At 36.9% G+C, this 26,541-nt stretch overlaps 1 protein-coding gene and 1 pseudogene across 5 annotated transcripts in view; both read left to right on the top strand.

Annotated features, from left to right (window-relative positions):
• Positions 1-8,267: 8,267 nt before the first annotated feature.
• Positions 8,268-26,541, top strand: part of LOC125776740 (SAYSvFN domain-containing protein 1) — a 49,549-nt gene continuing 31,275 nt past the window's right edge. The window contains exons 1-3 of one of the 5 annotated variants that reach the window (XM_049450293.1): positions 8,268-8,497; positions 8,592-8,714; positions 21,021-21,080. In XM_049450293.1, the coding sequence (XP_049306250.1) occupies positions 8,339-8,497; positions 8,592-8,714; positions 21,021-21,065 (327 nt within the window). In that variant the 5' untranslated portion in view covers positions 8,268-8,338 and the 3' untranslated portion in view covers positions 21,066-21,080. Of the gene's footprint in view, positions 8,498-8,591; positions 9,108-21,020; positions 21,081-21,181; positions 21,890-26,541 lie in introns of those variants that run through there. The other 4 variants (XM_049450294.1, XM_049450292.1, XM_049450295.1 and 1 more) reach the window with 4 other exon arrangements.
• Positions 10,433-17,305, top strand: LOC125776691 (uncharacterized; annotated as a pseudogene).

Below are 26,541 nucleotides of genomic sequence, written 5' to 3'. Positions count from 1 at the left end.
CAATTTTCGTGAAGTTTATTTAGGCATTAATAGATTTAACAAAGTATTATAAAAAATAAAAATATTTTAGAACTAAAACCTTTCCTTTGGAACAATTGAAAAAAAAAACTCTTTTTAAATCACAAAATACATACAACTTTTAGTTCCAAAGTATCACATTTTTATTAGTTACATTCGCATTAATTTCCAGTCCAATTAACTCATGTGTAAATATACCTATGTATTATGCTGATAAACTGTCGATAAATCGTAAAAAAAACATTAGGGAAAACCAAAAAACATACGTAAACAGAGACACAGGTGTAAATTGTATTACTACATGGCAAATATTAGCAAACAATTCCACTGAATTTCGCGGTCAATTACTTAAGTACATCCATTATTTTTGATGAAAAATACGAAATATTAAAATAAAAATCTGACAAAACTATTTTACCCCCTTTTATCTCCCTATACACAAAACAAATGACGAATTTAAATATTTAATAAACTGTCTCGGTTAAGCGTCTACGATCAGTACAATGCAGGCAAACATGTTGTGTGGAAAACCCTTCCGTTTATCTTCTCTATTTGCTTGCTTAGTTTATGGTTTGTTTATGAGATGAATGAGCTGAGTCTACCTGCTAGCGATAAACAGCAACTCACAATGTCTTCTCTGTATCTGCATTCACATAATTCCAACTCAGCGTCGGCGCTTAACTCGAGTTATGAGATGAATTCATAAATTCTCTGTTGCATTCATAGCGTGAATTAATTCTTGCAACCCTTTAATATGTATATAATAATGACATAATTATAAATATACAGTAGAACTCCAATTATCCGAACTCCGACTATCCGAATCGCCGATTATCCGAATCACAAAAAATTGTCCAAAAAAAGTCTGAGTGCGCTATTATTCTGAATGCTGAAGATGAAGAATTGGTTTTGACAAATCATAGCAAAATAAATTTAAAGGACTTTTTACATGGTAGCGGAAGCTTGAAGTTTGGTTACGCCAGTGACGTTAAGACGTGCGTGGAATAAACTGAAAGGCCTACCGTCTGAGAAGAACAAAAAAAAAAGAATCTGAAGAAAATGAGAAACAAGAATATGGAGAGGATGATGATGATGAAGATGCGTTGTCACTAGAGGAAATAAGAAAAATGATTGTAAAAATTCCTGGTTGTACAGAAGTAAGTGCTGAAAATGTAGGAGAGTGGATGGCTTGTGACATGTCTGACCCTGGTTTTCAAATTCTCAATGACGATGAAATTGTTGTAAGTGTGAGAGAAGATGTTGAAGTGGAAGTGGAAGAAAAACTTTCTGCTGATGTTGAAGTAGACGCTGGACCATCAGCTAGTGAAGCATTTGCCGGCCTCGAGACTGCTTTGAAGTGGATGGAGCGTCAGCCCGAGTGTGACCACTTGCAACTGCTCACTGTCAAGCGAATGCGTGACCTGGCTGCCCGAAAACGGTTGAAGACCGCAAAACAGCTTACATTGAAGGAGATGTTTAAAAAACAATGATTTTTATTTCTAAACTTGTACATAAGTACATTTTATTCATATTTAAAACATGTGAAAACATGTTTCTTTCATTTAATTCAATAAAAAAATAGTGCAATATCAAAACGTAGCTCTTATTCTCTCCAATGGGTATTTAAAAAAAAAAATCCGATTATCCGAATATTTGATTATCCGAATGGGTCCCAGTCCCCATTAATTCGGATAATTGGAGTTCTACTGTATTGTGCTTTTTATAAATACACTGGTTTTTCTTTTTGAACACTCGCGCGAATGTGAGTGTAAGTGGAATAATTTAAATTGAGTGGTTGGTATTTCCAAAGAAATTAATAAATTATTACATAATTGTTCAAGAGTTACAGCCGCAGGAAGCTTATAACTTTCGAGATATTCGCGTTTAAAGTTGAAAATTACCACTATTTGAATGTGTATGTAAAAGAAGGCATAAATTTAAAACTTACGAGAAGTTTAAAAAATTAAACATTAACGAAAGGAACAACTTTGTCAGATCAAAAAGACTCTGTACAAACTGCTTGTCCCATACACATAATCTTAAAAATTGCAAAAGCAAATTTAACTGCCTATATTGTCATAAAAGACATCATACAATGCTGCATTACAGCACATATCCCTCACCTCAAAGGAGCGCATATACAAAAAGAAACACGGGTTTAATTACAAAAGCAAATACCGAAAGCCAAAATACTAAAAATTGCCAAGAGACACCATGCTGTTCAAAGGCACAAAAATCTCAAACGCTGCACAGCGAAACACAAAATGGACTAGTCACAGAACTAGTCACCACCATACCAACTCAAGTTGAGTATAATAAAAACAAATACCTTAATTCACAATTAAGTGAACTGCAAACGTTAAGAAAAAATAAAACTATAAAAGATCAGTATTGTGAGCACTTCTCTAAAGCCACAACAACTCGATCAAATAATGGCCGGTACGTCGTACGACTACCACTAGAGCCACAATATTCCAACACTCCACAAAGTGGTATAAAAAATAAAGTTAGAGTTACCTCTGACAGTCCCTATATTAAAAGGACATACAAATTTTCGGCCCCGCAGGATGGCTTTCGCCAATAATGAAAAAAAAAAAAACATTTCTGAACAGATCCTAGAGCGGTGGCAGGCGAGTAAACGCCAAATTAGTGCATACATAAACACAGAAAATATAACACAGTTGTATCAAAAAGTCGCAAAATCGACATTTTTCGTAAATGTTCAAAATAAATAAAATCTTAAACAAACTTAAGTTTCAACGAGCACCAAATGCCCAACGCGATAGTGTGACGCACCTAGACTTACAAAAACCAAAGGTCGTTCTTATCGTTCTTACATAAGCGCTCCTCATAAGGGTAGTGGATGGGAATCTGTTATCAAATTTTGACATTCTACTTCAAAAAAGTAGCTAGAAATTACCACAATACATTTCGAAATGAAGCCGTTCGCAATTCACGGCCATTCTCTCGCAAGATCCCTCTATTGGCACAGCCCTAACTCCAGGGCTAGGGAGTACCCATTCTGGCCACATCTGAGCCAGGCGTGGAGTTACTATCCTTCATAAGCCAAGAATAAATTAAATGCAAACAATTTCCGATAAAACAGAAAAGGCAAATACTAAGCAATCGGCATACCAAAACGATAAAATAATAAATTGTAAATAACCGCTAGTAAAATAAATAAAATCAAAACAATTTTACAAATTTACGATAATAATAAGTCGTCAAAACACGCAAAAGGAAATTACTACCTCAACTGACATAAAATACAATTTTCTATTAAAACCAAATCGCTTCATACAGCTAATATTCTGCGCCCTCGGCTACTCCACCAACAGTAAGCCGAATTACCGGTCTCAGATTATATATATAAAACTAGGCAAAATATTCGCCTAGGGGGCCCAGGATGTTTAAATGAGTTAAGCATCCACCCCCTCTAACCGGTAAAACTGGCGCATCTTAATACACCTGAGCAATTCACCACAGCTGATACCACTCAGCACAACTCAACACCCCTCCACATCAATCAACGTACATAACAAAAAGGGTAGAAAAAAGGATAGGGGACACATTCGTTTCTGATCCATATACGCATATACACACTGCGCCGCGTCGACACCTTTCGCCAGCACCGACAATCGACAACATTCGTTTCGATACACCTTCGAGTTGCAGGATCCATCCCTCGCGCAGCATCAGCGTCCGATTCCATACTGCGCTGCATCTACCTTTGATCTGATCGGCATCGTTCCCCCCGCGCCGCCATGTAGCATGGCGAAATATTGGACTGTCGTATCAATGCAATTTTATAATATACATATGTATTAAAGGGCTGCATGAATACGCAAAAAACAAACTTTGAGTCACTGTCCAAAAATTTCAACTCGCACTCACTCATACAACGTAAAAATGAATTCTCATGTTTGGGTAAAATAAGGACCGAGTCTCATTAGTGAGAACAACAACGAGTTCGCTCAACTCATAGCACTCTCACAAGTAACGATCCACTCTCTGTAGAATTGGTCTACCAAAGCATTTCATTCTGTTGGTGTGAATTAATTCTGTGCAAGAAGGATGTTGGATGAGTGAATGATGTTCGTGTGAATTAACAACTGTTAACTCGAGTTATTGTAGTTGCACGACTAGAAAGAAGTTTGTAAATACGCATATATAATTACATACGAATGTGAATAAAAAAATGTTTCCAATAATAAATTTTATTGCAATTTTCGTGAAGTTTATTTAGGCATTAATAGATTTAACAAAGTATTATAAAAAATAAAAATATTTTAGAACTAAAACCTTTCCTTTGGAACAATTGAAAAAAAAAACTCTTTTTAAATCACAAAATACATACAACTTTTAGTTCCAAAGTATCACATTTTTATTAGTTACATTCGCATTAATTTCCAGTCCAATTAACTCATGTGTAAATATACCTATGTATTATGCTGATAAACTGTCGATAAATCGTAAAAAAAACATTAGGGAAAACCAAAAAACATACGTAAACAGAGACACAGGTGTAAATTGTATTACTACATGGCAAATATTAGCAAACAATTCCACTGAATTTCGCGGTCAATTACTTAAGTACATCCATTATTTTTGATGAAAAATACGAAATATTAAAATAAAAATCTGACAAAACTATTTTACCCCCTTTTATCTCCCTATACACAAAACAAATGACGAATTTAAATATTTAATAAACTGTCTCGGTTAAGCGTCTACGATCAGTACAATGCAGGCAAACATGTTGTGTGGAAAACCCTTCCGTTTATCTTCTCTATTTGCTTGCTTAGCTGAACACTATGGGTGCACACTGTTCTGTTAAAAGAATGAGAGAAACAATGAATTCACATAACAATAAGTGACGATCACACACTATTCCACTACTAAGCGAACGCTAACGCTTTGCATTCACTGCTGGTTGATGATATGAGTGTGAGTTTGGTTTGTTTATGAGATGAATGAGCTGAGTCTACCTGCTAGCGATAAACAGCAACTCACAATGTCTTCTCTGTATCTGCATTCACATAATTCCAACTCAGCGTCGGCGCTTAACTCGAGTTATGAGATGAATTCATAAATTCTCTGTTGCATTCATAGCGTGAATTAATTCTTGCAACCCTTTAATATGTATATAATAATGACATAATTATAAATATACAGTAGAACTCCAATTATCCGAACTCCGACTATCCGAATCGCCGATTATCCGAATCACAAAAAATTGTCCAAAAAAAGTCTGAGTGCGCTATTATTCTGAATGCTGAAGATGAAGAATTGGTTTTGACAAATCATAGCAAAATAAATTTAAAGGACTTTTTACATGGTAGCGGAAGCTTGAAGTTTGGTTACGCCAGTGACGTTAAGACGTGCGTGGAATAAACTGAAAGGCCTACCGTCTGAGAAGAACAAAAAAAAAAGAATCTGAAGAAAATGAGAAACAAGAATATGGAGAGGATGATGATGATGAAGATGCGTTGTCACTAGAGGAAATAAGAAAAATGATTGTAAAAATTCCTGGTTGTACAGAAGTAAGTGCTGAAAATGTAGGAGAGTGGATGGCTTGTGACACGTCTGACCCTGGTTTTCAAATTCTCAATGACGATGAAATTGTTGTAAGTGTGAGAGAAGATGTTGAAGTGGAAGTGGAAGAAAAACTTTCTGCTGATGTTGAAGTAGACGCTGGACCATCAGCTAGTGAAGCATTTGCCGGCCTCGAGACTGCTTTGAAGTGGATGGAGCGTCAGCCCGAGTGTGACCACTTGCAACTGCTCACCGTCAAGCGAATGCGTGACCTGGCTGCCCGAAAACGGTTGAAGACTGCAAAACAGCTTACATTGACGGAGATGTTTAAAAAACAATGATTTTTATTTCTAAACTTGTACATAAGTACATTTTATTCATATTTAAAACATGTGAAAACATGTTTCTTTCATTTAATTCAATAAAAAAATAGTGCAATATCAAAACGTAGCTCTTATTCTCTCCAATGGGTATTTAAAAAAAAAAATCCGATTATCCGAATATTTGATTATCCGAATGGGTCCCAGTCCCCATTAATTCGGATAATTGGAGTTCTACTGTATTGTGCTTTTTATAAATACACTGGTTTTTCTTTTTGAACACTCGCGCGAATGTGAGTGTAAGTGGAATAATTTAAATTGAGTGGTTGGTATTTCCAAAGAAATTAATAAATTATTACATAATTGTTCAAGAGTTACAGCCGCAGGAAGCTTATAACTTTCGAGATATTCGCGTTTAAAGTTGAAAATTACCACTATTTGAAATACGTATTTTCTCAATATAAAATTAATTTTGCACTTATATTTTGCTCTTGTATATCCACTAGCAATACACTAATTCGTTTGTATACATTTATTTTATATAATATAGTGCAAAAATAGCTTTTGCTATACATTTAACTTATTTATTATTCTAATTATTTAAGAATTAAAAATGAGTTACACACTGTCAAATAATCAGTGTTACCAAACTAATATAAGCAAAAATAAGTTCAACGCGAAAAAAAATTTGATGTACCCCGGTGTTGGACCGACGAGGGCTTTTTTTGTTGAAGCGCGGCCGAAGGCCCCCCACGCAAAAAGAAGTTTAACGCGAAAAAAATTTGATACACCCCGGTGTTTGACCGACCCCTTCTTCTTCTTAATTAGCGTAGACACCGCTTACGCGGTTATAGCCGAGTTAACAACAGCGTGCCAGTCGTTTCTTCTTTTCGCTACGTGGCGCCAATTGGATATTCCAAGCGAAGCCAGGTCCTTCCAACGGAGTGGAGGTCTTCCCCTGATTCTTCCGGCAGGTACTGCGTCGAATACTTTCAGAGCTGGAGTGTTGTCGTCCATCCGGACAACATGACCTAGCCAGCGTAGCCGCTGTCTTTTAATTCGCTGAACTACATATGTCAACGTCGTCGTATATCTCGTACAGCTCATCGTTCCATCGAATGAGATATTCGCCGTGGCCAACGCGCAAAGGACCATAAATCTTTCGCAGAACTTTTCTCTCGAAAACTCGCAACGTCGACTCATTTATTATTGACATCGTCCAAGCCTCTGCACCATATAGCAGGACGGGAATTATGAGAGACTTATAGAGTTTGGTTTTTGTCTGTCGAGAGAGGACTTTGCTTCTCAATTGCCTGCTCAGTCCGAAGTAGCACCTGTTGGCAAGAGTTATCCTGCGTTGGATTTCTAGGCTGACATTGTTGGTGGTGTTTACGCTGGTTCCAAGATAGACGAAATTATCCACAACTTCAAAGTTATGACTGTCAACAGTGACGCGAGTGCCAAATTGCGAGTGCGACGACTGTTTGTTTGATGACAGGAGATATTTCGTCTTGCCCTCGTTCACTGCCAGACCCATTTGCTTTGCTTCTTTGTCCGAAGGCCGCCCACGCTAAAGGGAGTTGAACAAATGAGTTACAAGCTGTCAAATAATCAGTATTACCAAACTAATATAAGCAAAAAGGAGTACAACGCGAAAAAATCTGATACACCCCGGTGTTTATCCGACCAATGTTACTTTTTTTTGAAGTGCGGCCTAAGGTCGCCCACGCAAAAAGAAGTTCTTGGCGAAAATAATTTCATACATCCCGGTGTTTGTCCGACCAGGCCGAAGGGATTCTATGCGAAAAAATGTGATACACGCAAAAAAGAGCCATACGCGAAGAAGTAGCAATGCCATAGAGGGTATAACAACCTCTCCAACATCTGAACATATTTGACCGTTTGTAGTTCTTTCGTTATTGTTAGGTAAATAAATTTTAACAATAAGTTAAATATTGAATTAAAACTGTTTTTGTACTATGTAATGTTAAATAAATGTGTACAAACGAATTAGTGAAGTGCTAGTGGATATATAAATGCAAAAGTATAAGTACAAAATCATTTTTATATCGAGAAAATACGTACTTCAAATACTCGTAGTGGTAATTTTCAAATTTAAACGCGAATATCTCGAAAACTATAAGCTTCCTGCGGCTATAACTATATATATTCTTGATCTTGAGAATCTCCTTTATTCGACCATACCCTTTTTATTCCCGAAATCCTAGGTCGGTAAACTAAAGTTTTCCCCACCTAGCAGCTATCCGTCTTGTAGGGTATTTTGAATAAATACAAACGTGTATAGTATTCACTCGCGATCCATAATTCATCAGTATGGATCACGATTAAAATATCACAAGAAATATTGAGCGTGCGACTGTTCGTATTACACGTATACAAAATTATAAATTTTTGATGACTGGGAACGGCTGATTTTTGTTGACTCTACCAAGTGTTTTTTTGATATGGCAGAGGAATTAAGGAATAAATTGTACAAATATCGCTTTAAAAAACAAAGGCAAAAAGTAATTCAGATATTTAAGTCAAAACTCATAGAATTCTGGATGCTGGGTATGGGAGAGCCTAGTTTGAGTGAAGGAGAGCAAGTCGGGATTAATGTGGTTGTGAGTTTAGCTTTGCAGATAATATAAATTACTGTTTTTGCGTGTTTTGCATTACATACATATGTATGTATTTAAATAATTTCACTACCAATAGGAAAAAGATGTTGATTTGAACAAATTTCAAAACCAGGATTCAAATGCCAAATTTACTAAGAATGTGGAATACGAATTAGCGCAGAACTCTGATGATGAAGATGAACGGGAATCAGTATCTGAGGTAAAATCTTCATCAGATCTCTACAGATATGCCCTGAGTGTAGTGATTTTATTGTTTTGGATAACCGTTTATTTTATTGCTATTAAATTACAATTCGGAACGGTTTATTTAATGATCTCAGCGTTGATTGGAATTTATTTAAACACGAGGACTACCCCGAAGAATACGAATGAAATTAGCGCTTATAGTGTATTTAACAAAAATTGTAAAAGTATTGATGGAACGTTAAAAGCTGAGCAGTTTGAGCTAGAAATTAGATGCGGCTCTCTTAGAAAAAATTAACTGTACAATGCTGCATACGTAGCTCAGCTATAATTTTATAATTCGGACTACCATTCTAAATCTTTGCCCCACTATTTGACATAATAAAAAACAACTGAAAAATAAAAAAAAGTTCTCTTAACTAATTTTTCACAAAAGGATAAATAAATATATAGATAAGGGAAAACAATACCAAATTGGAGCACAATTCCGATTTCTTTGGCGCCGCGATCTGAATGTACCGTTGGAAAGAGGAAGTCCTGATTAAAAAATATATAGAGTTATAAGGTCCGCAAACGCTTAGTTTACGATATATTCGACTTCAAAGTTCAAAAATTCCCAAAATTCGAACATTTCAACAAACGGCTGGGATTTAGAATAGCATCCCCGGCTTTCGGGGATAAAATGGGTGTCGTTGGAAAGGTGACGTTCTCCAGATCACGAAAATATATACATTTAGTTGCCGCTGACTTATAGTTTTAAAGATATTTGCAATTAAATGTGAAAAATTGACAACTTTTACTTTGATATTTTGTTTATTGTGAATAACTTTTTCACTTATATTATGCACTTTTCACTTACTAACACTTCACTATAACGTTTTTGCATATTTATTTTATTAATATTTATTGAAAATAAAGCTTTATTTCAATTATTTTATTTTAGTTAAATTCACTTCATTTACACAAGAATAGGGTTGCATACTAGCAAAAAATTGGTATTGCCATATTGCGTAGTTGTCAACAAAAGAAAATAAGCAAAAACTTTATACCCCAAATAAATAAACGGAAAACGCGACAATCTTAAGCAATTTTTTATAAAAGAAAAAAGTTGCAGAATGGAGTTTTACGCGAAAAAACTCTGAGCAAAAATTGTATACCCCAAATACATAAACGGAAAACGCAACAATCTTAAGCAATTTTTTATAAAAGAAAAAAGTTGCAGAATGGAGTTTTACGCGAAAAAACTCTGAGCAAAAATTTTATACCCCAAATACATAAACGGAAAACGCAACAATCTTAAGCAATTTTTTATAAAAGAAAAAAAGTTGCAGAATGGAGTTTTACGCGAAAGAATTTTGAACAGGTTTATTTTTTTTGAAGCGCGGCCGAAGGCCGCCAGTACAGAAAGAAGTTCTACGCGAAAGAACTCTGAACACCCCGGTGTTGGATCGACCAGGGTTATTTTTTTGAAGCGCGGCCGAAGGCCGGCAGTACAGAAAGAAGTTCTACGCGAAAGAACTCTGAACACCCCGGTGTTGGATCGACCAGGGTTATTTTTTTGAAGCGCGGCCGAAGGCCGGCAGTACAGAAAGAAGTTCTACGCGAAAGAACTCTGAACACCCCGGTGTTGGATCGACCAGGGTTATTTTTTTGAAGCGCGGCCGAAGGCCGGCAGTTCGCGCCGCGCTTCAAAAAAATAACCCTGGTCGATCCAACACCGGGGATTCAAAAAAATAGAATAATTTTTTAAAGCTTGGATAAAAAATGTAATACCGTGAAGGGTATAACTCCCTTTTTAACACTTTATTTTCTTTAAAGGGAATAATTCTAGCAGCAATTGTACTGTTAGTTTTCAAACTAAGTACTTTTTTTTTTTTGTTTCGCAATTAGCAAGTTTAGCAAGTGTGGTTAGTGATTTTTAAATATTTTTAATTTTCTCAATTTGGTTTTTAATAAAAAGAAAAAAATTAAAAAATGTTTCCACAACGATCGGGGATTCAAAAAACTAGAATAATTTTTTAAAGCTTGGATAAAAAATGTAATACCGTGAAGGGTATAACTCCCTTTTTTTTCTTTAACGGGAATAATTCTAGCAGCAATTGTACTGTTAGTTTTCAAACTAAGTACTTTTTTTTTTTTGTTTCGCAATTAGCAAGTTTAGCAAGTGTGGTTAGTGATTTTTAAATATTTTTAATTTTCTCAATTTGGTTTTTAATAAAAAGAAAAAAATTAAAAAATGTTTCCACAACGATCAGGTATGTTATCAAATATTTCTAAATTTTTAAATTTTTAATTAAGTATTCTCTGTAGATTTCGAACAACCTTCCACCAGCCGCGGTGCCCGTAAAAGTGTTCTTACCGTTGCAGAACTTAAAAAAATGTGGAACATTACCAAAGTTGTAGCGACGTTTAGCACTAGGGAGGACTGCATTGCCTTTGCAGAAAAAGAGGGCTTAATTTTAGACAATAAATTGTGCCGCAAGCATAAGACACCCATGATCCCCACTCTATCGGGTAATAATACGGTAGGGTCTTTTAGATGCCGAAGAGGTAGTTGCCGTTCCCTGCCTGCTGTATCTAGGGCCAAAGGCACTTGGTTTGAGAATGCAAAGATACCATTGCCTCAGATATTTTATCTGATGTTCGCATATGCGTCTCATTGGTGCCAGACCGAAGTCAGAAAAAATAGCTTTATAGCTATTTTGTCAACAGCCACAATATGCGATTGGTACAGTTATTGCCGAGAGGCCGTTGTGTTGTACCAAATAGACCACGAAGAGGCTGTGGGGAAAATTGGCGGTCCCGGAAAAGTTGTACAAATCGATGAAAGCAAGTTTGGAAAACGAAAATACAACAAAGGTAATAACTCTTATATATATAAAATTTTACGTACTAACTTATTTTATCATATTTCAGGTAGGAGAGTTGAAGGTCATTGGGTACTGGGCATGGTAGAGGATGGGAGCGAGGATTTGAGATTGGCAGTGTGTCCCGAGAATGTACGATCTGCTGAGGTGCTCATACCTATTATCAAGAAGCACGTGGCGGAAGGGTCAATTATATGTACAGACTATTGGAGGGCATATAATTGCCTTTCCGATCATGGGTATGAGCACCGAAGGGTCAATCATAGTGATCCGGAAAATCCCTTTGTCGCCCCAGACGGGACACACTCAAAGAATTGAGTCACAGTGGCGTGTGATCAAGAGATTCTTTTTAAAGGACAATTTCTCAAACCAACAAAACTTTGCTGATTTGATAATTGAGTATCTGTGGCGTACAACCATAAGAAGAAACCGTGAAGACCCTTTTGAAAAGCTTTTACAAGCAATAAAGCATACATATAAACCTTAAATTTGTTTTTGCTTTTATTTATGACAATATATTTTTTATATTAAAATTTTTATAGGTATTTAGGGTATAATGATTTTGCTTATTTTCTTTTTCTGACAACTACGCAGATATGGCAATACCACTTTTTTGCTAGTATGCAACCCTATTCTTGTTGTGTAAATGAAGTGAATTTAACTAAAATAAAATAATTGAAATAAAGCTTTATTTTCAATAAATATTAATAAAATAAATATGCAAAAACGTTATAGTGAAGTGTTAGTAAGTGAAAAGTGCATAATATAAGTGAAAAAGTTATTCACAATAAACAAAATATCAAAGTAAAAGTTGTCAATTTTTCACATTTAAATGCAAATATCTTTAAAACTATAAGTCAGCGGCAACTAAATGTATATATTTTCGTGATCTGGAGAACGTCACCTTTCCAACGACACCCATTTTATCCCCGAAAGCCGGGGATGCTATTCTAAATTTTACCCCAACAAACTTTCCCCACATTAAACACACTTTCCTTACATTTTTTACTTTAAATTAATTAAATTAAGCTTTAAACATTTAAATACATCCACATTTTTCACTATTTGTAGGGTTTTTACCTAAGAAATCTTTATTTTAAAAATTACTTTTTACATTCGTAGTGAGCATCATATACATATGCGCGAACAATTATGAGGAAATGGAGCGCTGCCATTTTAGCAATTCGCTAATTTCTCTATTTTGATATAATTCCTCTTTCTTTATTTAGTAATCTTAGTTCTAATAAAAACAAGTGTGTCTATAAATCATATTTCAAATTAAAATGAGTATAAACAATTTTTCCTTGCATATGGATTTTTTCTTATTCAAATTTAATAAACAACTAGGTAATATTACATAATAATATTACGTATTAAAATAATAAAATGCTTAGGTTACCCCGGGTATTGGCTCGATCAGGATTATCTTTTTAAAGGAGTACTACGCGAAAGTACTTCAGTCACCCTGGGAATGGGCTCGACCAAAGTAATTTTTTTAGAGAAGAAAGGAGTACTACACGAAATTACTTCGGTCACCCCGGGTATTCGCTCGACCAGGGTTATTATTTTTAAGAGCGCGGCATAAATCGCATATTATACATATACATATGTATGTATGTATTATATACTCGTATGGAAAAAGTTTTCACAACTCGATATTATAACTTGAAAAATGTTGGAAAGTATTTTTTATTATAATTAATAGTATAGAAAAAAGAATCACACAAAGAAACAAACAAAGAAATATCGTTAAGAATCCTACAAATTTGGTGTATAAGGTGTAGCAACGCTTGTTTTCTTCTTAATTGTAAACAATCTAAACTTTGCAACGATGAATGTAATAAGTGATTTTTAAATTAATAAATTTAGGTAAAATATTACAAAATAAAAGTAAAATGTAAACTTATTTACACATTTAAATATACCAAGTGAAAAATGTAAAAAAATTAGTGAAAATTTGCACTAAAAACACATGGTATTTCTCTAAGTTTCACTATTTTTTTTTTTTACATTTTTCTCGGTATATTTAAATATACGGGGAAACTTTAGTACACCATCCCACGATTTCATGTTAAAAGTGGTATGGTTGGATAGAGCTGCTGCTCCAGATTAAGAAAATATATAAAAATCGAGATATTTGCATTTAAAGTTGAAAATTTTGCAAATTTTATCTTGCAATTTCTCGATTTCTAGTAATTATTTATTTCATGTTATGCACTTTTTATGCACTTATACTTTATTACATTGTTTCTACATATTTATTTTTTAGTAATTATTTAGTTATTTGCTTAAAATAAGCATTTTATATTTTACACAATTTTCATTCCATCCACAATAACAAAAGTATTCCGTGTTTACAGATATTAAGTGTTGCCATAATTACACATTTATCAAATGAATAAGAGTGGATATAAAAACTCAAACGCAGAAAACAAATACCATCTGCCCTATCACGCAATCCATCGTAGAGTGTTTTTTCGGGAAAGTTACGAAACTGCTATCATGCAATTCGAACAGTTCCGAAAGTAAGTTCGAAATTCGTAGAGTTGCGTTCACTGAATTTACTCGGAACGGAAAATTTTTAAGTTTAGCGGAATTTTTGTACGACAGGTTTGTGCTAACGGAGAAATAAATTTCCATATGTGAGAGTCATGATTGCTGCCAGGAAACTGAACATTCACATAACGTATTTTCATTTTATTTATTTATTTATTATTACAATAACGCCAATCGGCAATATACATTAAGAGAAACAAATAAAAAATGAAAAATGTAGGTAGAAGGTAAATGTGTATATGCAGAGTACTATGGTGATGGTTTCTGGTTTATTGTCACATATCTGCAAAATATTGATTAAGATGTTTGAAATGCGAATTTGTCACCAAACTTACAATCATGGCATTGATACTAAAGTATCCTTTGCGGTTATAATAGAGAAACTTATCTTTAGTTGGGGCAACGATTTTAATATGTGTCCCGTCTACACATAAAATCGCGCCTGGAAATCCATATTTCTGAAAAAAATCCTTTTTCGCTTCCCTTTTTTCAACATCACTTAAATCGAGGTTTATCCACTGAGGGCACAAATGAGACTGAAGCAATCCCAATACTTCTTTTAAGATGCAACAAAATGTTGACTGAGCCATTGGAATATCGAAATCTTTACTCACTCCATGCTGATAGCCTCCTTCAGCTAAAAACCGTAAAACTGAAGACAATCGATGAAGTAAAGATATAGACGATGATCTTGAAGAACTTGCATTCCTCTATAGAACATCGAGGACATACGTAGAATGAAATAGAATGATATTTGAGGTCCTGCACCGCGACCTAGGGTCTATTGTGCCCTCCCCTATATCACATGACCTCCCAGAGCCCCAGCAGCCTAAATAGTTCCAGTAGTTTGCCGGGTGCCAGTGAGGTGGTGTGATCCCTGCTGATTTATACTGAATCCAGGGCCTTGAGCCTTTTTCCACAGATTGCTGAGCAATCTAGGATTAAGTGTGCTGGTGTTTCCAGCTCCAAGTCGCAGAACCGGCAGGCAGCACAGGAGACCATGCCCATGTTGGACAGGTGCTTCCTGAGCTTACAGTGCCCTGTGTAGACTGCGACGAGGAGACGGAGTTTCTCACGGGGTAGGTTCATTAATTCTTTGAACCTGGAGAGGTTGTATCCTCCTAGGAGCAGCCTGGCCAGGGCATCCACAATGCAGTCCTGGAGAGCCGTCAGTTGTTCGGATCCCAGGGCCTCCGCCGGGTAGTTGCGGGGCAACACAGCCATCCGAATGCTGCTCATAGCCTCTGCATATTTGCGGCTTGCGGTTGGCTGCTGGTTGGGGTTGGAGCGTTTTCCACTGGCCTCTTGTAGTTTGTCCTCTTTTACCCTCTTTGGTCTTGGTGGCTCCTGAGGTGTTATTTGGCCACACTTTCTTTTATCCATTCTAGGTGCCTCTTGGGGCGCCGGTCTTGCTTCACTCCGTCCCTCTAGCGATGCAGCGTGAGCTCGGCGACGCCTTCGATTTCTGCGCCTGGTTGCCGCCGATCCACCGTTGGCGCCTGTGCGCTGTTCTTTGTTGGGAGAGCGGTTGTACCCACTGCTACTACTCAGAGCCCGCTTTTCAGCTGACTCTGGTGTCAAGCCGTCCTCCAGGAATCTTAGGTACCACTTAAGAGTGGCTCCGCTCATTCCTGCTCTGCCAGGATCGCCATGACCTCCTGGCTGTCCTGGCTCCGGGGTACGCGGAATGTTCCCTCGTTGCCTTCTCCGTTTTCGTTCACCCCTTGATTCCACTTTCGTGAAACCACCCTCCTCTCCGCAGTCGGTCCTGCTCGAGGGGGTTGCGGGGGCAGCATTTACGCGCTTTACCGTGGTCTTCACTGACTTACCACGCTGTGTACTGCTGCAGGAGGGCACATCGTCGTCGTCCCGTGCGTGCTCCTCAAAGAGTGCTCGCTCTTCGGGCGACAGAGCATCCAGGAAGCTAGACTTTTTTCTAGTTCCTGGGCCACTCTTGCTTGCAGTGCTACTGCTGCTGCTGCTTTTGTCCGTTGTACCAATTGTTGTTGTTGTTGTTGCGGTTGTCGATGTTGTTTTTGCCGTTGTCGTTGTTGTTGCCGTTGTATGTTTGTTGTTGTTAGTTGTTTTGTTGTTGTTGTTTTGTTGTTGTTGTTTTGTTGTTGTTCCATCTTTTCCTTACGACCGTTTGGCCCGTGTTGTAGGCCTCCCGGTCTAGTCTTCAAAAAGGGGAATCTAAAAGTCCGCTGCGCCAGAGCCCCTTGACGCAGTAAGGCCACCGTTACTTCCCAATGCGGCCCGGTATTGGGAAGGCTCCGTACGAATACAGCCGAATTGACCTCCTGGCTGCAAATCATCCAATGGGCACGGGTCGCATAACACCCTGGATTAGGAGGTGGTAGCTCTTGGTCGCCGCGCACGTGCGGCCTCTGCCACCCCCCAGGGGAGATGCTAAGCAGCATCATCCCTGGTGGATGGGCGATGCCGTGCTGTGCTGCGGTTTAAGCCTACCACCACCACGACAAGGTGCCTACCATTCGCAGAGGACATACGTAAAGGCCGCCTTATTTAAGCGATAGTTTTTAATAAACCTGTTTCAGAAAAATAATTTTAATAAAATTTAACAATGAATTTTTATGGATTTATGAACTGTACATTGTTTCGTCCACATCGAAAGGGTTACTCCTGTCCCTCAGTGATTTTCGGTGAATTTTTATATCACGCCGACTTCTCCCACGTTCTTCCTCAAGCAACATAAATGAAAACGTTAGCGAATACATGTTTTTTGTTCGTAAAATCAATTTGAATATAAACGTTTCCACTTTTATTAATCCTAATTTTTGTTTTTACTTCTACACAGCTGATTTGGAAATGTCAAAATTCAAAATTAAGTCTGGCAACAAAAGTTTCGAATTCACATGAATTCAATGATAGCAAATTGTTCGTATTCGTAGCGGACATTTGTATTCGTAGCTTTGCTACGATGGATTGCGTGATAGGGCTGATAATGATTATTTGCAATACAACAAAGGTAAAACAGGGTAAACATTAGTCCATTCGCGTCCCACTTATTTCTGCTTCGAAAAAAATAACCCTGTCCGATCCAACACCGGGGTATGTCAGGTTTTTTTGAGTAAAAGTCCTTATTGCGTTGGCGGCCTTCGGCCGCGCTTCAAAAAAAATATCCCTGGCCGATGCAACACCGGGGTGTGTGATGTTTTTTTTTGAGTAAAAGTCCTTCTTGCGTTGGCGGCCTTCGGCCGCGCTTCAAAAAAAATAACCCTGGCCGATCCAACACCGGGGTGTGTCAGGTATTTTTTTGAGTAAAACTCCTTTTTGGCGTTGGCGGCCTGCCCGATCAAATGTATGAAAAAAAGGGGCATTGATTTATATATTTGGGGTATAATCTTATTTTTTATTCATTTTGATTCATTTTTATTCGTTTGATAAATGTGTAATTTTGGTAACACTTATTATCTTATATATATATATATATTATTGTATTTAAAATATGAGTTTGCATAATAACCAAAAAATATACTTACTTTATATCTAAAACTCAAATTTTGTTTCAATATGAGTGCATGATAACCAAAAAATATAACCACTTTATATCCAATATTGAAACAAAATTTAAGTTTTCGTTATAAAATGGATAAATTTTGGTTATTATATCTTTCAGCGATTTCCATTTATTTTTAATGATACATTGGTTTGTATTTTAGGCGACGATATATATATTATATTTTTCGGTTATCATGCACTCATATTGGAACAAAATTTGAGTTTTCGTACTGTACTGTATACTTGACACTTTATTACGTAATATTATTATATAATATTACTAATACATGTATATAATATTACTTATTTGCTTAACCCTGGTCGAGACCAACGGTCTGATACACTTAGTCGAGACCAATGGTGCTTGGCTAGGCCCCTATGTGTTTACATACATTTGTATGGAAATATGTGTTGTATTTACGCTACATATATGTACAATATAGATACATTTTTGAAATTTCTTACCTCTCGATTTGATTGAAATCAAATTGACTGCCTTGTTCACGCTTGGCGTTGCAATAGCGTTCACAAAAAATGTAACATTTTGAGAAAAAATACATTTTTTCTTAACCTTTTAAAACGCTCTAGCGGCTAAAGTATTTGACCTAGATAAACATATAAACCAATTTGGACATGTAACGAACATGAAAACAGAAGTGATGGAAGCATACAAAATATATGGGGTCTAGCCAAGCACCATTGGTCTCGACTAAGGTGTAATATTATAATATCCTTTTTTCGTCCTTTTCGATACATGCCAGCGCTCCATTTCGTCGTAATTTTTGGTAAACAAATGAGGTACAAACGAGTGTAAAATGTAATTTTTAAAATAAAGATTTTTTAAGTAAAAAACCTGCTAAAAGTGTAAAATGTGGATTTATTCAAAAGATTATAGTAATTTAATTAATTTGAAGAAAAAATGTGAATAAAGTTTTTATCGTGGTGAAATAGCTTCTTAAAATGTTCGAATTTTGCGAATTTTTGATCTTTAAGGTCGAATATCTCGTAAACTGAGCGTTTGCGGACCCTATATATATTTTTTAATCAGGAGGACTTCCTCTTTCCAACGGTACCTTCAAATCGCGGCGCCAAAGAAATCGGAATTGTGCCATAATTAATATAAAATAAATATGTAAAAACATTGTAGTGAAGTGTAAGTGTATGAAAAGTGCAGGGCCGGCTTTAGTATACCATCCCACGATTTCAGGGTTAAGGATGGTCCAGAAATAAGAAATTATATAATTATAGCCGCCGCAAACTTATAGTTTTCGATATATTTGCGTTTAAAGTTAAAAATTTCGCAAATTTAATTTTGGAATTTTTCGATTTATAGTAACTTCTTCTTTCATAGTATGCATTTGGCAATATTACGGATGGAAAGAGGAGGTCCTCAGGATTAAAAAATGTTTCGAGATATTTCTGTTTAAAGTTCAAAAATTTGTAAAAACAATGCTCGTTATTTCACTATGTTTAAGACACTTTTCACACAATTTTTAAATAATATATATTTAATTACACTGTACACATTCTAATATATCAAAAATTTATACTACTTGTGTATTTTTTAAGAAAATAAATATACTTTAAAAACTATTTTGCACATGCAAACTTTCAAGAGATATGTGTGTTTACGTTTATAACTAATAGCAGTTTGCCATATTTTGTGTCCTGAAAATATATTCAAAAATCTGTTTCATATTTAGAGACATAAATGATTCAAAATGAAATATTGATTAATATATTTATATGGATTATATACCATAATAAATAGAAAAAACTTATTATTGAATGCAAAGTTTTTCAGTATGGATTAGTTCGTAAACGCAGTAATTTTGTGCAACCCTGCTGCATTCTTGCCGGCTGTGGTTGCTACTGCACAATCAGCTGATTCTACTGCCTTGCCATTGCGATTGTGCTGCGAAGAATTTTTTCGCATTTACGAACGTCAGAGAAATGGAATTTTTAATTAACGTAATTATTGATAACCAGAAAACTCAGAGTGAGAATATTTTATTGAATTACAAAAAAACAAAGGATTAAACAAGTAAAGAGAAGAAATCTTTTACTAAAAAGTGATTTAAAAAAGAAAAGGCGGTCCGTACCAAAAGTGAGCAATTACCTGAATTTAATAAAAACAACTATCTAGAGGATGTATTTCAATCGCATTTTCGGATGGCGCGATCAACTTTTACGGTAAACTTAACTTTTAGTTGTTGAATTTGATATGTATGTAATGTGCTACTTTGTGTTTTAGATATTGCGAAACTCTATCCAACCATATTGGACCAGATCATTGCGCGGCCGGTTGGGGCAATCCCTTGAAATGTGCCTTTATGTAACGCTGTGGAAATTGGGTAACAGCAACGTCACGTTTCGCGAGCTTAGTGACCGGTTTGGTGTTGCGAAGGGAACCACGTATAAAATATTTTTTAATGTTATTAAAATGGTTTCTTCATTAAAAAATGAAATAATATGGCCTTCTGCTGTTAAACAAAGGCAAGTAATGGAACATTTCGAAAGGAGCCGATGCAATCCTTTTCCATTTGTTGTGGGATGTGTAGATGGGACGCATTTCAACATCTCGCTTCCAAAAAATGATGCGATTAGTTACTACAACCGAAAAGGAAATCATACAATTATTTTGCAGATTTGTGTATTTAAGCTTCAGTTTTATCAACACAAAATTTCTGCTAACTCTTATGTTTAGGCCATATGTGACAGTAAATTTCGCTTTCTGGATGTATTTATTGGAAGTCCAGGCAGTTGCCATGATGCTCATGTTTGGAAAACTAGACCTATTTATAAAGGAATTATTTCCGGTGAAGTGGAACTTGCTGAAAATGCAGTCATTTTAGGAGATTCTGCCTATCCTTTATCAAAATTCCTGCTCACACCTTACAGAGATAATGGGCATTAAGATCGGAAGAAAGAAACTTTAATTACTGCTTAAGCTCAACTCGTGTTTTTATCGAGCAGTCGTATGGGATTTTGAAACAAAAGTTGAAAATACTAAATTATATAAACTTGAGGTCAGTCAAAAAAGTATCAATGATAATATTTGCCTGTACAATATTGCACAACTTTATTATAAATAGAGGAAACCCTTCGGAATATCTTGTTGGATTACCAGAAAATAATGTCATAAATGAAGAAAATGAAAATCCCCTTAGTACTTCACGCACCAAGTACCTCAAGAAAATGACGATTTAGATGGAATTGCTATAAGGCGCAATTTGACAACGTTGTTTTGTTCTTAAATAAATATAAGTAAAATACTTATGAGTGGAATCCATTGTGTTTTATTTGTGTACTAATTAACAACTTAAAATTATTTGTAAGTAAAAATAAAAAAAAACTCTAATTACTCTGTTTTACAGCCATATTCATATTTAAGACTAAATGCTATCATCTTATCTGTCTAAAAACTTTTGAAGCATATCTCTAAGGCTAGCCATGGTTTGTACACTCTCGCGCTCTGTTTGCATCTTTTCCCGTTCAAGCTCTATAATCTGATCGTGCCTTTCCTTTTCATTTTTAGCTTCTTCCTTAAGGAATTCCAGAGACTCATTGGCACTGGTTGTCCTACGCCTTCTGCCGAGATTGGTCGATGTTGTGTTGTTCGAGGTTCCTGGAGAGTCATTCGAAACCCCAATATCTTCCACCACATTGGAAGCATCCCTTGTACTTGGCAGTGACAAAGACGAATGCAAATTCTTAGGAGGCGTACTAATAGAATGTCTGGTTCCATACACATCGTCAAAAAACTCCCAAGCATTTGCAGCACGCCCAAGTCAGGGTGATGGCACTAGGTCAGTATAGTAAAACCCTTTTTTTTTTTTTTTAAACACCGATCCAAACGGGGTTAGATCGCCGAAAAAACAGCCCTTGGTCGGATAAAATCCGAGTCAATTTCGGTGCATAGAACCGTGGAATTCGTGTTCGTATGTGTCGGTTTGGCGTTCGTATGTGTCAGTTTTTTTTATGACGTTTTAAATTTTTTCCTTATCTTGATGTTTTTTCGCGAACCACTTGTCCGATTTTGATGAAACAAATTTGGAAAAATTAAGAATTACAATTTCCATTTGTTTTTATACAAAATAGTGTCATTTCCCTGGCTTGGAATTTCTCACCCCCCAGATTAGCTGATTAGATTATTTTTTTTGTTTTGCTTTTATCTACATATTTATTTCGTGCAGCAATTGTTTATATTTATAAATAATAATTTGTGAACACTGGTTTTTATTGATTGTTTGTTTTTATTTTATTATTAATGGTTGCTTTTTGCACAATGTAAATACACGGAGTGAGTTAAAAAACACGTTCGTACAACTTGAACGCCAAAAGAAATTCCCACACCGAACTTGCGCTCCTTTATATCGCCACTGTAGTAAATACCACAAGGATCTACTCGCCTCAGTCCTTGTATTGACCATCGAATTTCTTGGACGGGGGTGATGTTAGCTTTTATTTTCACGAGGAGATCAACCAGCTTGGCAGCGGCACCTTCCCAATTAAAGGATCGGACATTCCATGTGCATGCCCTCAAATCGCAATCCTTATTTCGTTTATCATGGTCGTCTTGAAAAGAGGGGTCTCTCATCCGAGGCTGTCGATTACTTTTCATTTTTAGTAAGAACACGTTTGGTTTTTCCGACTTGCGAAAAATGAATGTCGGATGTTTCTTCATATACATACAATTCATTTCTATTATACAATGGGTGGTTCAAATAACTTATAATTAACTTAATGTTTACAACTCGACCAACCTGACAAATTTGATTGGCCTCAATCAATAGTCTAGAAATAATTTATGAAGCAGTGTGGCCTATGCATGACAATGACTGAGGGGTCTCGTTGTCAGTACAAATTGGTGACAGCCATTTCCGAATTTTAATAGCCTCAATCACTCCGTCATAGGGCAGTTGAGTTAGCTGACAATTGTCAACGTCTCTTATTACGTACCGATCATTAGGCAACACTTTATGTATCACATAGGGGCCGCGGTATTTCTGGATTTGTTTCTTATTTCTCTCGACCGAAGTATCAACATGTCTAATTACTACGAATTCCCCGACTGAATATTTCTTTACAGGCATACGGTTTCTAAGGAAATATTGCAAACTGTATTCTTGGGACTTTTCTATTTTTCTTAGGGCATCCTCTCGTATTTTCTCTAAATCCTTAGGGGTATCCTGTAGTATCTTATCTTCTAAGAATTCAGTCAAACCATCTACTATGCAGCCCCGCTGGGTCACGCCGAAAAGTAACTCACTAGGTGTGTATCTAGTTGTACTACGAACCGTATTGTTTATGGCGTATTCTACTTGGGAGAGTTGGAGTGGCCAATCAGATTGTTCTCTCGAGTCGGTTAATTTACTTAACATGGCTTTCACAACACGGTTAACCCGTTCTACTTGACCATTGGCTTGTGGAGATGCTACTGCAACTTTTACATGGCTTATGTTTCTTTTAAAAAGGAATTTACTGAAATCAAGTGAAGTAAAACACGACCCTCTATCTGTAATAATTCGTCTTGGATGACTATAGTAACTGAAATATTTTTCTAGGGCACAGCAAACCTCTTTCGTACTTGTCGAATTCACTGGGTATAGTCTTACGAATTTGGTTAAGCATCAATGGTTACCAATATGTGTTTGCGCTTCGATCTAATAGCTGGCAGTAGGCCAAAGTGGTCGAGGTGAAGGGTATCGAAGGGGATTGGCTTCTTTGGAATGCTGAACAGGTTATGTTAATTTGAACGCGCCGGGGCTGAATATAGTATGCACTTGATGCAATTACGGGTAAATCGTTCAATTTTATCTCGCATATGTTCAAACCAATAGTGTTTACGTATTTGACTATAACATTTATCCACACTCAAATGTCCGATCTTTTCGTGCACCATACGAATAACGTTGTCTTGCATTTCGGCGGGCACGCATAATAAAGAGTCGTTACCTAGCCGGCGGAAAAGCAGCCCGTCTATCAGTTCGTAACCAACCACTTCACCCTTTTCTAATTCATCCAAAAGCTTTTTGAGTCTCGCGTCCCTACTCTGGGCAACTTAGATTTGAAAATCCAAATCGTCATGGTCGATGGCGGCAACTAGTTCGCAACTACTCCTAAGCCTACGCTCGCCTATTGTTAGCACTTCGGACAGATCTTGATAATCCTTCGAGTTACCTACAGACTTTAAAGGCACATCGGGTGCAAGTATATTAATATCATTCGCAGTATTTGGGGGCAAGGGGATTCGGCTTAATGCATCTACATGACCGAGGTTAACACCTTTTCGGTGCCGGATCGAATAGTTGAAATTTTCTAACTCTAGGGCCCATCGCGCTATTCGTGGATTTACATGTTTTTTGTTTAGCGCCATTGTAAGGGAGTTGCAGTCTGTAACAATGGTGAACGTTCTCCCTTCTAAGTAAATCCTAAATCTCCTGAGAGCATAGATAATGGAAAGCGTTTCCAACTCGAAGCTATGGTATCTTGACTCTGCCCCCGTAGTAGTTTTTGAAAAGTATGCAATGGGATGTAGCTTCTTATCATCCTGTCTCTGGAGCAGGACGGACCCGAACCCATGACTGCTGGCGTCACAATGAAGTTCTGTTTCCCGCGTATATACTACACAGGGGCTTTTACTAACTGGGATTTTAATTTCCTAAAAGCTTCTAGACACGATTCTGAAAAGTTGAATGTTGCTTCTTTACGTAAGAGATCTAAAAGTGGTTTAGCCGTTTTTGGAAATGACGGTACAAATTTCCGAAAATATGAAAATAGTCCAAGGCACGAGCGAAGTTCCTTGTGGTTCTGCGGGATTGGGTAATTAGCGATAGCACAGACATGAACATCAGATGGTTGTATTCCCAATGGACTAACGAGGCATCCTAAGTATTCTATTTCATGGTATCCAAACCTATACTTTTTCAGTTTAAGCTCTAATCCTCTTGTATATATTCTTTTCAAGACTTTCTCGACGGTACGGAGGTGACTTTCGAAATCGGCAGATGCGATAACGATATCGTCAATATACACGACAATTTCTCTTGCATCTATTAAATCGCGGAAGATATTGTAAACAAATCTCTGGAAATTTGCTGGTGCGTTCTTTAATCAGAACGGCATTCGAAGGTATTCAAATTGTCCTTGTGGTGTGACAAATGACGTTAATGGAATTTAATTCATGCTCAATTGGTTGAACCCGTCCTTTAGGTCTAACAACCACCTCTTACCCGTCATGTACTCTATACAACTTCTATCAAAGGCAATGGAAAGTTATCTCGGATTGTTTTTTTTTTAATTTATTAAGGGTCCTATAGTCAACGCACATTCTGGTATCACCGTTTTTTTCCTTTACCAGTACAATAGCTGAGGCATAAGGCGAATCGCTTGGCCGTATTATTTGTCTACTCAAAAGATCGTCGGTAATTCTTTGAACTATTGCTCGGTTCTGGAAACATACCCGCCTCGGCAAACAATAAAAGGGTGTATCATCAGTTAAGCGAATTTTCATTTTATAATCGTGGGGTTCCTTATTTATGTCTGCAGGTTTTATAAAAGAGCTAAATAAGACAGCTGTAATTGCGTCCCTTTTAACGTTATCTAACTTGGGTCCTAAGTCTACCTCCGGTTCGATTCCAACATCAATCGCATTTAGTTCCCTTACTATATTCATCGGCGTATTCACTGCTGCAAACACCAAAGTTCAAAATGTTATCATCGCATGCGTTCGACATGTTGACACTTTCCTCACCAACCCCGGCCGCCCTTCCGATTAAACAAATATCCCCTACGGTCACCGTTATGCAACTCAACTAACATCGAATCAGAAACACAGTGTTTTATATCAGAAAGAAAATCAACTTTGTTTAATTCAGTTTTAGATAACAAATTAGTTTGGAATTCATTCTTTTTTTCATATTAAATTGTTTGAAACGTATATTGAATATTTTAAGAAAATCTTGACCGAGTATTAGAGATGTTGTTATCGTATCATCGGGAACCACTATTATTTGTAAGTACCGAATTTTGCCTCTAAATTTTACTGCACACAACACTGTACCAAACGCATATATTCGGTGCCGAATATTTCGGGCCAACACCAATGAAATTTGTAAGATATTGATTGATTGCTAATTGAGCGCATTGCGGGGCGCTTGACCGTTGCATTAAACTAATGGGCCTGCCGGAATCAAGAAGAGAAAACATTTCTTTAAAACCTGTGCTTCCGATTCGATAATATCTGCATAAAGCCACACTTACCCATTGTTTAAACTCTACATGGTCATCATCATCAGCATCTCCTTCCAGCACAGCGGCTACTTGAACTGGTCGATTTTTCTTCCTATGGCAGTTGCTATGTTGGTGCCCCATTTGATGGCAGGTAAAGCATGATCCTGGCGATCTAGTTGGTTTTGGGCAGCTGCTCTGGTAGTGTCCAAATTGGGAGCAATTATAGCAGCGAATTCGCGTTGATTCTTCGGCGGTAGGAGCAGTAGACTTCGGGGCCCCGGCACGCATAGCAAATTGGGCGGGGGGCCTCGGTAATGGTTGCGTCGCTCGCCGCTGCTCGTAACGATCCATGCGCCTCACCAGCTCCTTAATGGAGTTAGCACCATATAGGATAGAAATGTTGCTGCTGTCGGGAATACCGTCGATGATGATGTCCACGAGTTTTTCTTCTTTTATGCTTATTCTGGAAGCGATGGACTGAATGGCCACCACATAAGCGATGCATGTTTCGGATGTATTGTAGCAAAGATTTTAAACTGTCATAATCGGCGTGGCAGTGATTAAGGGTACATTCTTTAGCACTTCCAGTCATACACCCCCGTAAGGCCAGGCACTCTGTCTCTCACCGAGGTTGTTCGCTTCGATATAATCCTCGGAATCATC

The sequence above is a fragment of the Bactrocera dorsalis genome, chromosome 2 (assembly GCF_023373825.1).
Source record: "Bactrocera dorsalis isolate Fly_Bdor chromosome 2, ASM2337382v1, whole genome shotgun sequence".
Classification (NCBI taxonomy): Eukaryota; Metazoa; Arthropoda; class Insecta; order Diptera; family Tephritidae; genus Bactrocera; species Bactrocera dorsalis.
This window is presented reverse-complemented; position numbering and strand designations above follow the sequence as displayed.